The sequence below is a fragment of the Phymastichus coffea genome, unplaced genomic scaffold (assembly GCF_024137745.1).
Source record: "Phymastichus coffea isolate CEN01 unplaced genomic scaffold, Cenicafe_Pcof_1.1 PCOF00208, whole genome shotgun sequence".
NCBI classification, from domain to species: Eukaryota; Metazoa; Arthropoda; class Insecta; order Hymenoptera; family Eulophidae; genus Phymastichus; species Phymastichus coffea.
Window position 1 is genome coordinate 66,759 of NW_026707019.1, and position 13,099 is coordinate 79,857.

Genomic DNA, 13,099 nt, shown 5'->3' on the forward strand with positions numbered 1-13,099 from the left:
GCTCAAACCTTCATAAACTTTTGTTTTTGTATTGCTTGAAAATGGTTTGCAATGACGCTCATCTGTCATCTGCAGACGTCAGATTCATGTGTCAAAAATTTGCGGCGCAACACGTTATTTCAAGAAGTAAGAAAAATTCAAGAAAATGTTTTTTTACTTTTTGGGCCTTGTGCTTGCGCTCGTAACTATTTTTGGAATTGTTCATTTGCAACCTGCGTAAGTCCCACATTTTTATTATAATTGCGAACGGAACTAATTAGCTTTCAAAAAAAATTATTTTTTAAATAAATAAAAACAGGAATGAATATCTGCATCTGCAGAACTTTTGCGTGTGGTCCTCATCGACTGTACGCCGACAACTACAAAAATACAATTTATTTGGCTTTCAAGAAAACAATGATGGCGCCAACGATATAGTGAATGTTATCGAAATTTCGTTGACACAAGTGGAGGTTCCAGAATATGAAAATGCAAGCGCGTTGGAAGAGCCGATCGAAGAAATACAAAACATCAAACTCGGCGATGAACGCGGTAATGTGTAATTCGTAATAGTTTTTAACGTTGCTTCACTTTCCACGTTACATTCGAGCGTGACGCGTTCAAATCAAAGAGGTCGACTAACGTGCAGTAAAAATTTATAAATCATAGCTTGATAAACACATTATCGTTTACGAAAAAGTTCTTAGGTCGAGTTATGTTAGTTATTTATTCCTTTTAATTCTATTATAGTTTTCATCATTGTGTAAATATTTTTTAGTCGTAGAAGGAGCGAATGCCATTCCCAACCTTAGTACACTCGAAGCTCAAGCTCAACCCTCAAGAAGTCGCGACAGCGTGTTATCCGCGATAAACGCCTCCTTAAGACGGCTCTCGTCGGTCGCTAACTCCGGAAGAATAAACGGTGCACAACTCTATCAGATTCTCTTACGCGAAACTCTGATGCACGAACAAAGCGCCAGGGCCGAAGATACCGATCTGTCGAGTACACCGTCCAACAACACTGTTACTCTCGAGGCTGTCACCGAGGATGAAAATAACATCGACAAGCCCAAAGTGAAAATGTACTTCGGGGATGCGCCCATGGAGTACGTGCCTCATCAAAAATGAAATTCTAATGAGAATATCGTACGCGCTGTAAAATAAAGTGTAAATAAATTGATGAAAACTCATTAAAATGTAACCGAGGTGTGAATTTCAAATATGTGCGCGCATTCTATTTTATTACTATATAATTTGAACTCAGCCTCACCCACGCCTCTAACTGACGATTAACAAACAGCCTATCGATGCTATTATTACAATTTTCACTGAACTTTAAACCCTCGCTTTTTATTTTGTTGTGACAGTATGTGCAATATAGACATGCCATAGATGTAAAATAAATAAACTAATGAACACTGAACAACAAACAAACGCAAATGCGCGTGGGCCGACAAGATTATAAATAGAGATAGCAGAAGACTCAAAAAAATCTCTACATATTGTCAACATATTCTCTCGCATCATAAAAAGTAACTTTTATCTTGTTGTTATTAATAAAAATGGTACTGTGCAAGTATTTTCAACAAGGCACTTGCCGTTATGGACAGTATTGCAAGTTCGATCATAGTTTTGGTGAGTTTTTTTACGACGAAACCGTAGCTTTTGTGTATGTAGAAGTGTATGTAGGTTATGTTATTTGTTTATGATTTTTAGGCAACAGGAGTAAAACTTTTAACGATGATAAAAATATTGCGTGAGTGTTTTTTATTTATCATTACAGTATTAGATGATTTAGAAAAATTTTATTATTGATAATTAGGGATTGGATTTCAAATCAATATTTACAGAATAGACACAGTAATTTCAAAATATTCAGCAACCATTAATTAATATTCATTATTTCAATTAGTTTACTGGTCGCGGAAGAAGTGCTTCAAGCTGAGAGAGGTGGACAATGGTTGCTTTCTTGTTATGGACCATTCAAAGAAAAAAAATGTATTCCTGGCATGGATGACGTTTCTCCCGAAGAGGTCAGATGGGAAATGTATCAAGCACAAAAAACTGGAACTGTGGATCAAGTGGTAAATTGTTTATAATTAAATTTGAGATTGAATTATATTTAAATGTTTTACTGATGTTATGAAATTCTTTCAGAATTCTCAATTTCAACAAATGTGTGAGCAAATGAAGGCGAAGCGTGATGCATTGAAAAATCCAACGCCTGCTATTTATCAAATACTGGTAACCTTGCCAATATAATTAGACTTTCAATCTCTAATGAACTAGCTTTGATAGTTTAATAATTTGACAGGAAGAAATTCATAACTCAGGATCTGATACTGCTAATAAAGGAAATTTTGCATTTGGGGCATCACAGCTTAGCACTTCAAACACTAGTCAAAGTTCCAATGTATTTGGTCAAAAAACTACATTTAGAGCAACAAGTAATAATCTTTTTGGAAGCACAAGTACCTTTAATTCATCTCAACCAGCAGCTTCCATTTTTGGTAAACCAGCCACTGCTCCATCTACAAATGTGTTTGGAGGAAAAGCTTCTTTTGGAAGTACATCCGTATTTAGTGGGAATTCTACAACTGGTAATTCCATATTTGGTGGTGCTAACAAACCTGCACCTACACCCTTTGGCTCTGTACAGACATCTACTTTTGGAAGCCTACCATCTCAAGGTATTAATTTATTTTTATGCAGAACATCAATAGATTACTAAAAATTATAAAATTCTCAGGTACTTCGATTTTTGGTGCACCAGCCACAAATCAAACAGCCTTTGGACAACCTTCAGCTTTTGGAGCTAACAGTCAAGCAAGTAATCCATTATTCAAAACTCAAACTGGTCAGACATCTGTTTTTGGTGGAGCAACCGCAAATAGTAGTAATGTATTTGGCGGAGCTTCCGCTACAACGAACTCCGTATTTGGAGCTCAAGCTGCTTCATCAAATACTCAATCAGGGACTAACATATTTGGTCAGTCAACAACAGCTACAACGGCTTTTGGTGGAGGACCTATCTTCGGTGGAACAACCGCATTTGGAGCACAGGTATAATGGAAATAGTTTTTATATGAATCATATTATTATTAAAAGCTTTTGAAATTTCGTCTAGCTGTCAAAAATAAGATATGAATATTTATATATATTTTTTGATATAATTTAATTTTAGCAGAATACTGCTAGTAGCTCGGTATTCGGAGGACAGTCGATGTTTGGTCAGGCAACTGCCACTCCTACAGCAACTAACATTTTCGGAAGCGTAAATGCAGGAACATCGAGTTTTGAATCTCTTGCTCAAAGTCCAAATACGAATGCGTTTGGTGCACTAGCAAATGCGTCGCCTTTTGGAACAACAGCATCTGCAGCTGTTGCTCCAAATGCATCACCTTTTGGTGCAGCAGCAAGTACAGTAGTTGCTCCAAATGCTTCACCTTTTGGTGCAGCAGTAACTACAGCAGTTACTCCAAATACTTCACCTTTTGGAGCAGCAATATCGACAACAGTGACTCCGAATGCCTTGTCTTTTGGATCAGCAACGTCGACGACAGTTACTCCAAATGGTTCACCGTTTGGAGTAGCAACGTCTACAACTATAACTCCAAATGCCTCGCCTTTTGGAGCAACAACGTCTACAGTTGTTACTCCAAATGCGTCGCCTTTTGGAGTAACTTCTGCTGTTGCTCAAAATACTTCGCCTTTCGGAGTTGCAACGTCTACAGCAGCTGGTGGACCTTTTGGAGCTACCACTGGTAGATATTATTTTTATTATGGTTTTCTCAGCTAATTTACGTAGAAGATTAATGCTATTTGATTTTTCGCGTAGCAAATTCAATATTCGGAGCAACTTCTATTGGTTTTGGTGGTCGACCGACTACGACAATTAATAGTACCCCGAATGTGTTTGAAACTCCGACTGTCACGTCACCTGTTCAGGCACCATTTGCTGGATCTACCTTTGGTACACAAACCAGTACCAATGTCTTCGGAACAGTCACTACTACGCAACAAAGTGACAATCCATTTTTAGCGAAAAGTATAAGTTCCCCGTTCGGCACAATCTCGTCTACACAATCTTGTCCATTTGGATACACTCAAGCAAGTAGCAGTAATGCTTTTGGCGTGTCTGTGAACGTGAAAATTGACGAAACGGCTTATACGCCACATGAAAGTTTGACTGATGACGAGAAGGCAGCTTATAAACTGAACAAGTTTGTCTTAGGGCAGATTCCACTCAACGCTCCGAGCAAGGAACTTGCGTGACTGGTTAAAAGTTGATTAGATCGGTACAGTATTCTACGAAATGAAATCGATACTATTAAGGTGATATCTTAATTTGTTTTGCAATATTTCACGCATATTTTTATCCAAACAACATTGGAATATATGTAGTAAAATATTTTTAATTATTAATGAACTTTTCATATAACTTGATACGTGATATTGTAGCTAATGTGAAAAAATTACAAGACATTACGCAAAGGAAGGAAATCTTTACGATTTTGAATGAATATTCAAACTTTAACAATGATTATCATAAAATTTACTACTATATGTATGGAGGATTGAATGCGAATTTATTTTACAAGTCCTCATGACAGTATACAATGATTCTCTTAAATTATTTCGCGGAGTTTCCTATAATTGAATGCAGTCATGTAAACTTACTATATATAAAGATACAAACGATGATTGTGATTAAAATAAAATGTAATTTTATATACATGAATAAAGACGAATGATTTTTGTTAATAAACTATTTTATTGTTTTTTGAATAGTAAAATTTTACTGTTATTATCATGAGCTATGCATTTTTAAATTTGTTGTCTTTTTTGACATGAATTATTTTTAAAAATCTCTTTCAATTTTTCAACAGTATAGATACATAGTCTTTACTCTGTATCTTTTGATGGCGCTTGGCTTTTAGGCTGTGGCTTTGAATGAGCCTTGGCCCTCTCTCTGGAGCAATGTGCATAGCTGTGTTGCCTTAGAGAGTTAAATACTTTGTTATTCAATTTCACATCGAATCCACCAGTGTCGCCTGTCTGAATTCCCGGAGGAAACTCAAGTACACGACATGCATTTATTCGGGAGTTCATCAATACATCGTGTTTTGTAAGAATTTGAGATCCTTCACCCTCCCTAATTTTCTTATAGCCACAACGAGGTATTGAAGCAAACTCTTTCTCAATACTCTTTAAAAATCATTTTAGATTGATTAATATAAATAATTGGTTGTTAATTTATAAAGAGAGTATTTTGTACTTACAACAAATCTATCAAAATCTCTTTCTTCATCGTCATCTTTCTTAGGTTCCTCAGGCTCACCAATTCCGGCTCGGTAATTCAAGTATGAAATGTTAACTAAAAGTTATAAATTTGAATTTATTGTTGAATTTTCATATTGGATAATAATAAAAGTTTAACTTTCTCAACCTTTTGAATTACGATTGAATTTCTTTTCAGTACGCTTGAGCATGAGGTCATGCTCCTGATTCATTTCTGTTTGTAATAATTGTGCAATCATTTCATCGCTTTCTGTCTGGTCAATTTCAAATAGTTTTGGAGACTCCTGTAAATCAGAGACTGTTTGCTCTGGAATTTCTGGGTGTTTTTTAACAACAGAATCAAGATGCTTTTTCACTTCTCTGAGCAACAAAAATAGATTATGTAAGAATTTGATGCAATGACCAGTAGGTCAAATTCATAAGCAAAAAAATGTCATACTTTTCTTGCAAACTTTGAGCCAACTGCTCTGATCTAATTTGATCAAAACTGATAGGCTCTTCATTTGCCTGTATTTTTGCCCACGCCGACATTATTAATATTGTCTCTTGAACACTTTGATTGCTTTGTAAAAATACGACTGAGATAATAAAAATTCTCTTAGTTTAGGTTTCTTAACAATATGGTTAAGTATGTAAAATTTATAAAAAATGGTAACAGGCAGCAACGGATTTTAGAGTTAAATAGTATGACCGTAAAAAATACTTTACTAATCTCTAAAAAAGACTAGAATAACTTAATTACTGTTCTGAATATCTACAGTGTAGTATACGAAACAAGAATAACAAATCTTAACAAATATACGATCCACCGTTGACTTGACGCTATTTTATCAATTCTTTGATTCTTTGATTCCCTCTTTCTTCATCTCCTTTTTTTCTACACATGCGCATCAGCTGACGTGCATGACATTTATTTTTCAAGTGTATAATATTTGTAAATTTAATCAAAACTGTATTTCTTTATTTTCTTAGTAAATTGTTGTTCTTACTTGAAATTTTCATTTAATTTTTACATTTTTTTCAGAACTTGTAAGATTATTTACACTGTATTACCGATCGAGTAGGCAATACAAATATATCTGGGAATAGAGGGTAAAAGAAGTGTCATGAAGGGCACGCGGTCGTGAGCGGTAACTGCCGACTAGGACGCCGTCGTAATTAAGCTACGTGTTAGTGTGTACTGTGTACTGTAAACTCAAACACTTAGCGTTTAAGTAGCATTTCATTGTTATTATATATTAATAGAAATGCCTATAGCTGATAAAAGAAAAGGTGACGATATTTTATCGTTAGTTCCTGCTTCAAAGAAAACAAAAAATGAAGTTGTTTTTAGCAGTAGAGAAAAAGCTGTGGTCCAAAGTGTAAGTATAACCTACAATTTTTCTACTCTGATTTTTCAATAATTTAAATAGTTTAACGTTATTGTATTGGAAAACTATTATAAATCTCAATATTTAAAATCTGAAGTCAAATTTTGGAGTTTTGCTTTCGTAATTTTTCTTGGATTTTTTAAAATATGAGATAAGATTAAGAATTTTGCAATAACTATGTTCTTGTTTACCATTTGAAACTTCTTAGGGGCCACCAAGGACGTCATCGCTATTTGCTCCTATCATGCTCTTAGAAGGACATCAAGGAGAAGTTTTTGGTGTGAAATTTCATCCAGATGGTCAATATTTAGCATCTGCTGGGTTTGATAGACAAATCTGTGAGTTTTTAGTTTAAAATACTTTTTAAAAAATTTCTAAACATACATTCTGTTTCATTATCTTTTGAAATGTATTAATTTTCAGTTTTATGGAATGTTTATGGAGAATGTGAGAATATTTCTGTTATGTCGGGTCATAGTGGAGCAATAAGAGAGTTACAATTCAGCGTTGATGGGAACCACATTTATACAGCTGCCACGGACAAGACACTTGGTATTTGGGACATTGAAACTGGAGCAAGAGTTAAAAAGCTTAAGGGTCATAGTTCTTTTGTCAATTCTGTTAATGGAACAAGACGCGGAGTAACTCAACTTTGTTCTGGAAGTGATGATAGCACAATTCGTGTTTGGGACCCAAGAAAAAAAGGTCAATGCATCACTTTAAATAATACATATCAGGTATAGTTTAATTCTAATTTGTAAATTAAATTTAGTTTAAAAACTAGAAAATACTGAAATATGATTATATTCCTAGGTAACAGCTGTGACATTCAATGATACAGCTGAACAAGTTATTAGTGGCGGAATAGACAACGATGTAAAAATTTGGGATTTGAGAAAAAATGCAATCTTGCATAGAATGAGAGGTCATACTGATACAGTTACTGGTTTAGCTTTAAGTCCAGATGGTTCTTATATACTTTCAAATGGAATGGACAATGCACTGAGAATATGGGATATCAGACCATTTGCTCCTTATGAAAGGTGCTTAAAGGTGTTCTCTGGGCACCAGCATAATTTTGAACAAAATCTTCTGAGGTGTGCATGGTCATTGGATGGAACTAAGGTCTCTGCTGGTTCTTCAGATAGATTCCATTACATTTGGGATACAACAAGTCGACGTATTATTTATAAACTCCCTGGACATAATGGATCTGTAAATGATGTTGATTTTCACCCCAAGGAACCAATCGGTAAATATATTTCATCTTTTATATTGCCAATAATATTTTATTATATATCTAAAATCATCTTTTTTCTTTTGCTTTTAGTGTGCTCTGGTTCAAGTGACAAACAGATCTATATGGGTGAAATTGAAGCTCAAATATAAATATCTTAATGTTTTAAGAAAATTAAATTTATATGTTGTAAAATAGTTTTGAATAAGAATTTTGCCATAAGTAAATTGTAAATTCATTTCACATAAAAAAAAGATATAGAAATTGAAGAATAAGCATTTATGTTTTCAAGTGTATAAAATAATTGAGAAAATATGTATAGATGAGAACGAAGTTCCTGTGGGGAAAAATTCCTAATCTTAAATATCATTTCAATAAGAAATATTTTATCCTGGTTTTGGAAACAATGATTTATAGATTTATAAATCTACTTTCTGTATGCCAATAATGTTTTGCAGTTTACAAAACTAGAGTACAAACAATTATACAGTTATATATTTAATTTTGAATCAATGTATGCTTCTTTACTTTTTATCAATATTATGTCAATGTAGTTTAAGTCTGTGAAGTATTATCTTACAGTCATTTTTTTTATTTACAAATTTTTTGATGAAAATAAAAATATGCCAATTAAGAAAATTTAATTCATAAATTACTAAAACTGTTTGAATCAAATTTTGTATAGGGAATAATATTAGAGAAAGTATAAAATTGATGAAAACCATGTAGAACTTGAATTTGTTACGTTTGACAAAACTGGTGGTCCTGAAAAGGACCGATTTGAAATTTTTGGGATAGGAAATTTACTTGGAACTAGTGTATTTAGTAACAGCTTTTGTTCCTTCAGAGACAGCGTGTTTAGCAAGTTCACCAGGAAGAAGGAGCCTGACGGCGGTTTGGATTTCCCGAGAGGTAATGGTCGATCTCTTATTGTAGTGAGCCAGACGTGAAGCTTCGGCAGCAATGCGCTCGAAAATATCGTTAACAAAACTGTTCATAATGCTCATTGCCTTACTAGACACACCAGTGTCAGGATGAACTTGCTTGAGAACCTTGTAGATGTAAATAGCGTAACTTTCCCTCCTCTTCTTTCCGCGTTTTTTCTTATCACCCTTGGTGATGTTTTTCTGAGCTTTCCCTGATTTTTTAACGGCCTTTCCACTTGTCTTAGGAGGCATGATGATACTTTTAGAAGATATGTATATGTGATATACAAAGGACGACTAAGAATCCAATGAGGTGCCATAGCCAACGAAATTGTTTTATATAGTTCAGCATAAGTCCAGCGCACCAATGACAGACCGATTCTCCCACCACAAGTAAGAAATGCGCAGCTGTTTGTGCGCTGGTAGTCTACAAAAATGTATATAAGGGCAGAGCTGCACTGATTCAGCACAGTACTGTATAGTACGTTCATTCGTTCTAAGAGAAATTACCTGCTAAACTAATCGACATGTCTGGAAGAGGTAAAGGTGGAGGAAAAGTTAAGGGAAAGTCAAAGACTCGTTCAACCAGGGCTGGACTTCAATTTCCTGTTGGACGAATCCATCGTCTCCTTCGTAAAGGCAACTATGCCGAACGTGTAGGAGCTGGTGCCCCAGTATATCTGGCTGCTGTTATGGAATATTTGGCCGCTGAAGTTTTGGAGTTGGCTGGTAACGCCGCTCGTGACAACAAAAAAACTAGAATCATCCCGCGCCATTTACAACTTGCCATCCGTAACGACGAAGAATTAAACAAATTGCTATCTGGAGTCACTATCGCTCAGGGTGGTGTTCTGCCTAACATTCAGGCTGTTCTTCTTCCCAAAAAAACTGAAAAAAGCTCGTCTTAAATCATTTATAACTCCTACCATCTCAAAATCGGCCCTTATCAGGGCCACCAAATAATCACAACGTTTGATCTAATATTCTGACAGCCAACATTTTTATATAATTATAATTCTTTATGTTCTATAAAATAAAAACTGATTTATTGACTATTAATACCAATTTATTAGGTTATAACAATATTAAAAATTTAACTTCACATTGCCAAAGAGAAAATTAAAAAATAGATCAATACAACACATTTTATACGGGAATTCTATAAAACCTAGAACATAAAATGATTAAAAATTGGTGTAATTAGCGTCTTGGCGTAAAGAAATTCTGTAGATACATGGTTAATCAGAGGTATCTTGTTAAAACTAAAATTCCTCTTTATTTACATAAAATTTAATATAACCTCATTCACATTTAACCTTTAAATATTTTTTTTTCTATTTTCAATAAAAAACAACTGCGTTAATATAATTACTCAATTCCCTACGGTATTTATACTAAATAATGCCCAGATATAAAAATTTCTTTATTTGTGATTGAAATAGTAAATATCTATTATTATAAGTACAATAATTTAAATAAAAGAACTTGGAATCAGCTGAGCAACTTCCTGCAGAGTACCACCTATGTTTATGGAATATTCGAATATGAAACGAAAAAGGATAAGATTCTCTTATGTATACGGTCTATACTATTTCTACTGGTGGTGATAACTATGTATGTATGTATATACATTTAGTCATGTTAACATTAACATAACCAAGATGCCTTATCAATCGAATAGCTTTATTCTATCTAAGAAACATATGATGGTTGTCTTTTTAAGTATTGGACACTTATTTATTTATTTACCAGGGTATGCATTTACAAGATATAGTATATATCGAAATAAATATACATATTCATTACCCAACCCTGTAGTAGAATTAAATTTCACTTCACTGGTCTGGCTCATAATAAAATTAAAATTTATAATATTGCTCTGATCCCGTATACTCCCGTATAATACTATTAGACCAAGCAGATAGATGTGTTGATGTCTTTTAATGTTGTATTCATGTTCACCAGTACCTAATTAACATTTCTCTGACTTGTAAAATAACCTATAGCTGCTTTCTTTTCTCTTGTGTAAAATGATTTTTTCCATATTATTTAATTATGCCGGATATATAAATCTGATAGCACAAGTAACTTCATCATGAAACATTAATCTGTTATATAGTTATGTCACAATTGCAAGATGCTCTAAAAACTGTCAACTATTACTAAGTCTACTACTGGGTTATTCTAACGAATAGAGTTTGTGAAGATTTGTATTCCTTTTTTATCTGTATCAAAGTAGATAATATTGCTTTTTTTATTCAAGTAATTGATCAGTATTAAGAAAAATAGACTTGAGAGAATTTCAGATGACAGCATCCACTCATTTAAAAATTAAGTATTCATTTAAATTACTTTGTCATATAGATTTTGAGTTGAAAGCTAATGATACATTATCAGCATTATTTTATTAAATTATTTTATGTTAAACAATGAACACATTTTGATTATGTAAATGGAATATTTTGATTACTATAGATTATATTATTAAATCGGATAGATTTCGTGCGGTGAAACTCCCTGCTAATCGTTGAATTAGTAATAAAATTTCATATAGTAGATAACCTATCTATTTAATACGTAAATAATATATATTTACAACACAGTATTTGTATAACTGACTTTAGTACAAATAGTTTATTAAACGTTTAAAAATGTTGGTAGCCCTGAAAAGGGCTGTTTATTTTTTTTTTATTTATTTAGAAGGATGATTCATTTAACCACCAAAACCGTAGAGAGTACGGCCCTGGCGCTTCAGAGCGTAGACAACGTCCATGGCGGTGACGGTCTTTCTCTTGGCATGCTCGGTGTAAGTGACGGCATCACGAATGACGTTTTCAAGGAAAACCTTGAGGACACCACGGGTTTCTTCGTAGATTAAGCCGGAGATACGCTTCACTCCGCCACGACGAGCGAGACGACGGATAGCGGGTTTTGTGATGCCTTGGATGTTATCACGTAATACTTTACGATGGCGCTTGGCTCCTCCTTTTCCCAAACCTTTTCCTCCCTTACCACGACCAGTCATCTTGAATCGAGATAGAAGTAAGTTGCGTTACTATAAACAACGAAAGAATGATTTTGACTGAGGGAAACCTCGAGTTTTATTCACTTCGCAGGTGTAACCCCCTTCCACAAATTTTTAGCCAATCAGAGCACAAGCAATTGCTGTCTTTGTCTCACTCATGGTTCTCACTCCTCGTTAAAGTATTTTCGCGCGCTTTCATAAAGTAACGTCTCCCACCACTCTACATCTATCTAATCGCGATAGAATAATGCAAGTGAGTCTCCCTCCATCATAAAACTAACCAATCACAAGCATCAGACAAAATGAATATAAGAAATGTAAAGTAGCTAGCGCAGCACAGTCGTCTAGTATTTTCGACGAGTAGTAAGTGTTTTTGACTCGCATCGCCATGGCACGTACCAAGCAAACCGCTCGCAAATCCACCGGAGGAAAGGCTCCAAGGAAGCAGCTTGCCACCAAGGCTGCTCGTAAGAGTGCGCCAGCAACCGGTGGAGTGAAGAAGCCACATCGTTATAGGCCTGGAACCGTCGCTCTTCGTGAGATACGTCGCTATCAGAAGAGCACTGAATTGCTTATCCGCAAGTTGCCATTCCAGCGTCTTGTCCGTGAAATCGCTCAAGATTTTAAGACCGATCTTCGCTTCCAGAGCTCAGCTGTGATGGCTCTTCAAGAAGCAAGTGAGGCTTATCTTGTTGGTCTTTTTGAAGACACTAATCTCTGTGCCATCCATGCCAAGCGCGTCACCATCATGCCTAAGGATATCCAACTTGCCAGACGTATCCGCGGAGAACGTGCTTAAATTACAATTTCCCTTTTATTCAACGATATTAATCAGCCCTTTTCAGGGCTAACACGTTTTTTAAACGATGAACAAGTTATTAATTTGCTAAATTTTACTTTACTTTGTAATATAACATTAATTAAAAATAACATCTCATTATTCCTAATCCATATTTACATTCTTCATATTATACCTTCGCAGTGTACCTATAACCTAACCATGTGCTAGCAATAATAAAAAATTAATGGATTGTACTCCAAGCGTACTGCGGCTAATGACATTTACCATCACACCATTATATACTTTAATAAATAACCTTAACAGTCATTTTAACCACTTCATTTTTTCAAATATATGACTGACTTTTTATTAAATATAATGTATCAACGATGTACAAGAGAAAATTTAAGCGTATCTTAATATCAATCAATAGAATTTATCGCATCAGAACATTTTAATAGCCATAAAATCACATATATA

General features: G+C 34.5%; 7 protein-coding genes across 9 annotated transcripts; 4 read left to right on the top strand and 3 right to left on the bottom strand.

The window, feature by feature from the left end:
- The first annotated feature begins 145 nt into the window (after positions 1-145).
- LOC131674002 (uncharacterized) lies at positions 146-1,107 on the top strand. Its single transcript, XM_058952425.1, has 3 exons — positions 146-216; positions 299-531; positions 758-1,107. Exons 1-3 carry the CDS (start codon positions 146-148, stop codon positions 1,105-1,107), a joined length of 654 nt encoding a protein of 217 aa, XP_058808408.1.
- Positions 1,108-1,293: 186 nt separating this feature from the next.
- On the top strand, positions 1,294-4,271 carry LOC131674018 (nuclear pore complex protein DDB_G0274915-like). The gene is made up of 8 exons (XM_058952447.1): positions 1,294-1,614; positions 1,696-1,735; positions 1,892-2,063; positions 2,137-2,223; positions 2,294-2,669; positions 2,729-3,042; positions 3,164-3,743; positions 3,818-4,271. Exons 1-8 carry the CDS (start codon positions 1,542-1,544, stop codon positions 4,252-4,254), a joined length of 2,079 nt encoding a protein of 692 aa, XP_058808430.1. The 5' UTR covers positions 1,294-1,541; the 3' UTR covers positions 4,255-4,271.
- A 469-nt stretch (positions 4,272-4,740) lies between these two features.
- LOC131674020 (serine/threonine-protein kinase RIO3-like) lies at positions 4,741-6,952 on the bottom strand. 3 transcript variants are annotated; one of them, XM_058952452.1, is made up of 5 exons: positions 6,842-6,952; positions 5,720-5,858; positions 5,429-5,640; positions 5,262-5,356; positions 4,741-5,187 (listed from the first exon to the last, which is right to left on the bottom strand). In XM_058952452.1, the coding sequence occupies exons 2-5, from the start codon at positions 5,809-5,811 to the stop codon at positions 4,885-4,887; spliced, it is 702 nt and encodes a 233-aa protein (XP_058808435.1). In that variant the 5' UTR covers positions 5,812-5,858; positions 6,842-6,952; the 3' UTR covers positions 4,741-4,884. The 3 variants fall into 3 exon arrangements, with proteins under 3 accessions (XP_058808435.1, XP_058808434.1, XP_058808432.1); XM_058952451.1 differs by lacking the exon at positions 6,842-6,952 and adding an exon at positions 6,075-6,182; XM_058952449.1 differs by lacking the exon at positions 6,842-6,952 and adding an exon at positions 6,270-6,309 and having other exon boundaries at positions 4,881-5,187.
- LOC131674019 (U5 small nuclear ribonucleoprotein 40 kDa protein) lies at positions 6,421-8,325 on the top strand. The gene is made up of 5 exons (XM_058952448.1): positions 6,421-6,641; positions 6,859-6,988; positions 7,074-7,387; positions 7,464-7,902; positions 7,981-8,325. The coding sequence occupies exons 1-5, from the start codon at positions 6,528-6,530 to the stop codon at positions 8,037-8,039; spliced, it is 1,056 nt and encodes a 351-aa protein (XP_058808431.1). The 5' UTR covers positions 6,421-6,527; the 3' UTR covers positions 8,040-8,325.
- Positions 8,326-8,650: 325 nt separating this feature from the next.
- Positions 8,651-9,117, bottom strand: LOC131673991 (histone H2B-like). The gene has a single exon (XM_058952407.1). It carries the CDS (start codon positions 9,063-9,065, stop codon positions 8,691-8,693), a length of 375 nt encoding a protein of 124 aa, XP_058808390.1. The 5' UTR covers positions 9,066-9,117; the 3' UTR covers positions 8,651-8,690.
- A 2,207-nt stretch (positions 9,118-11,324) lies between these two features.
- LOC131673990 (histone H4) lies at positions 11,325-11,863 on the bottom strand. Its single transcript, XM_058952406.1, has one exon. The coding sequence runs from the start codon at positions 11,836-11,838 to the stop codon at positions 11,527-11,529; it is 312 nt and encodes a 103-aa protein (XP_058808389.1). The 5' UTR covers positions 11,839-11,863; the 3' UTR covers positions 11,325-11,526.
- Positions 11,864-12,141: 278 nt separating this feature from the next.
- Positions 12,142-12,681, top strand: LOC131674016 (histone H3). The gene has a single exon (XM_058952446.1). The coding sequence runs from the start codon at positions 12,227-12,229 to the stop codon at positions 12,635-12,637; it is 411 nt and encodes a 136-aa protein (XP_058808429.1). The 5' UTR covers positions 12,142-12,226; the 3' UTR covers positions 12,638-12,681.
- The last annotated feature ends 418 nt before the right edge of the window (positions 12,682-13,099 follow it).

What these genes read in the sequence shown, in the direction of transcription:
- LOC131674002 (XM_058952425.1), top strand. Translation starts at nt 146, where the DNA reads ATGTTTTTTTACTTTTTGGGCCTTGTGCTTGCGCTCGTAACTATTTTT. An exon ending in ATTGTTCATTTGCAACCTGC is followed by an intron (nt 217 to 298) that starts GTAAGTCCCACA and finishes AAATAAAAACAG; the next exon opens with GAATGAATATCTGCATCTGC. An exon ending in CAAACTCGGCGATGAACGCG is followed by an intron (nt 532 to 757) that starts GTAATGTGTAAT and finishes AATATTTTTTAG; the next exon opens with TCGTAGAAGGAGCGAATGCC.
- LOC131674018 (XM_058952447.1), top strand. Translation starts at nt 1,542, where the DNA reads ATGGTACTGTGCAAGTATTTTCAACAAGGCACTTGCCGTTATGGACAG. An exon ending in CTGGAACTGTGGATCAAGTG is followed by an intron (nt 2,064 to 2,136) that starts GTAAATTGTTTA and finishes AAATTCTTTCAG; the next exon opens with AATTCTCAATTTCAACAAAT. An exon ending in ACCTTTTGGAGCTACCACTG is followed by an intron (nt 3,744 to 3,817) that starts GTAGATATTATT and finishes TTTTTCGCGTAG; the next exon opens with CAAATTCAATATTCGGAGCA.
- LOC131674020 (XM_058952449.1), bottom strand. An exon ending in GCTCAAAGTTTGCAAGAAAA is followed by an intron (nt 5,641 to 5,719) that starts GTATGACATTTT and finishes TTTGTTGCTCAG; the next exon opens with AGAAGTGAAAAAGCATCTTG. An exon ending in GAGATTTTGATAGATTTGTT is followed by an intron (nt 5,188 to 5,261) that starts GTAAGTACAAAA and finishes TGATTTTTAAAG; the next exon opens with AGTATTGAGAAAGAGTTTGC.
- LOC131674019 (XM_058952448.1), top strand. Translation starts at nt 6,528, where the DNA reads ATGCCTATAGCTGATAAAAGAAAAGGTGACGATATTTTATCGTTAGTT. An exon ending in TGGGTTTGATAGACAAATCT is followed by an intron (nt 6,989 to 7,073) that starts GTGAGTTTTTAG and finishes ATTAATTTTCAG; the next exon opens with TTTTATGGAATGTTTATGGA. An exon ending in TCACCCCAAGGAACCAATCG is followed by an intron (nt 7,903 to 7,980) that starts GTAAATATATTT and finishes TTTTGCTTTTAG; the next exon opens with TGTGCTCTGGTTCAAGTGAC.
- LOC131673991 (XM_058952407.1), bottom strand. Translation starts at nt 9,065, where the DNA reads ATGCCTCCTAAGACAAGTGGAAAGGCCGTTAAAAAATCAGGGAAAGCT.
- LOC131673990 (XM_058952406.1), bottom strand. Translation starts at nt 11,838, where the DNA reads ATGACTGGTCGTGGTAAGGGAGGAAAAGGTTTGGGAAAAGGAGGAGCC.
- LOC131674016 (XM_058952446.1), top strand. Translation starts at nt 12,227, where the DNA reads ATGGCACGTACCAAGCAAACCGCTCGCAAATCCACCGGAGGAAAGGCT.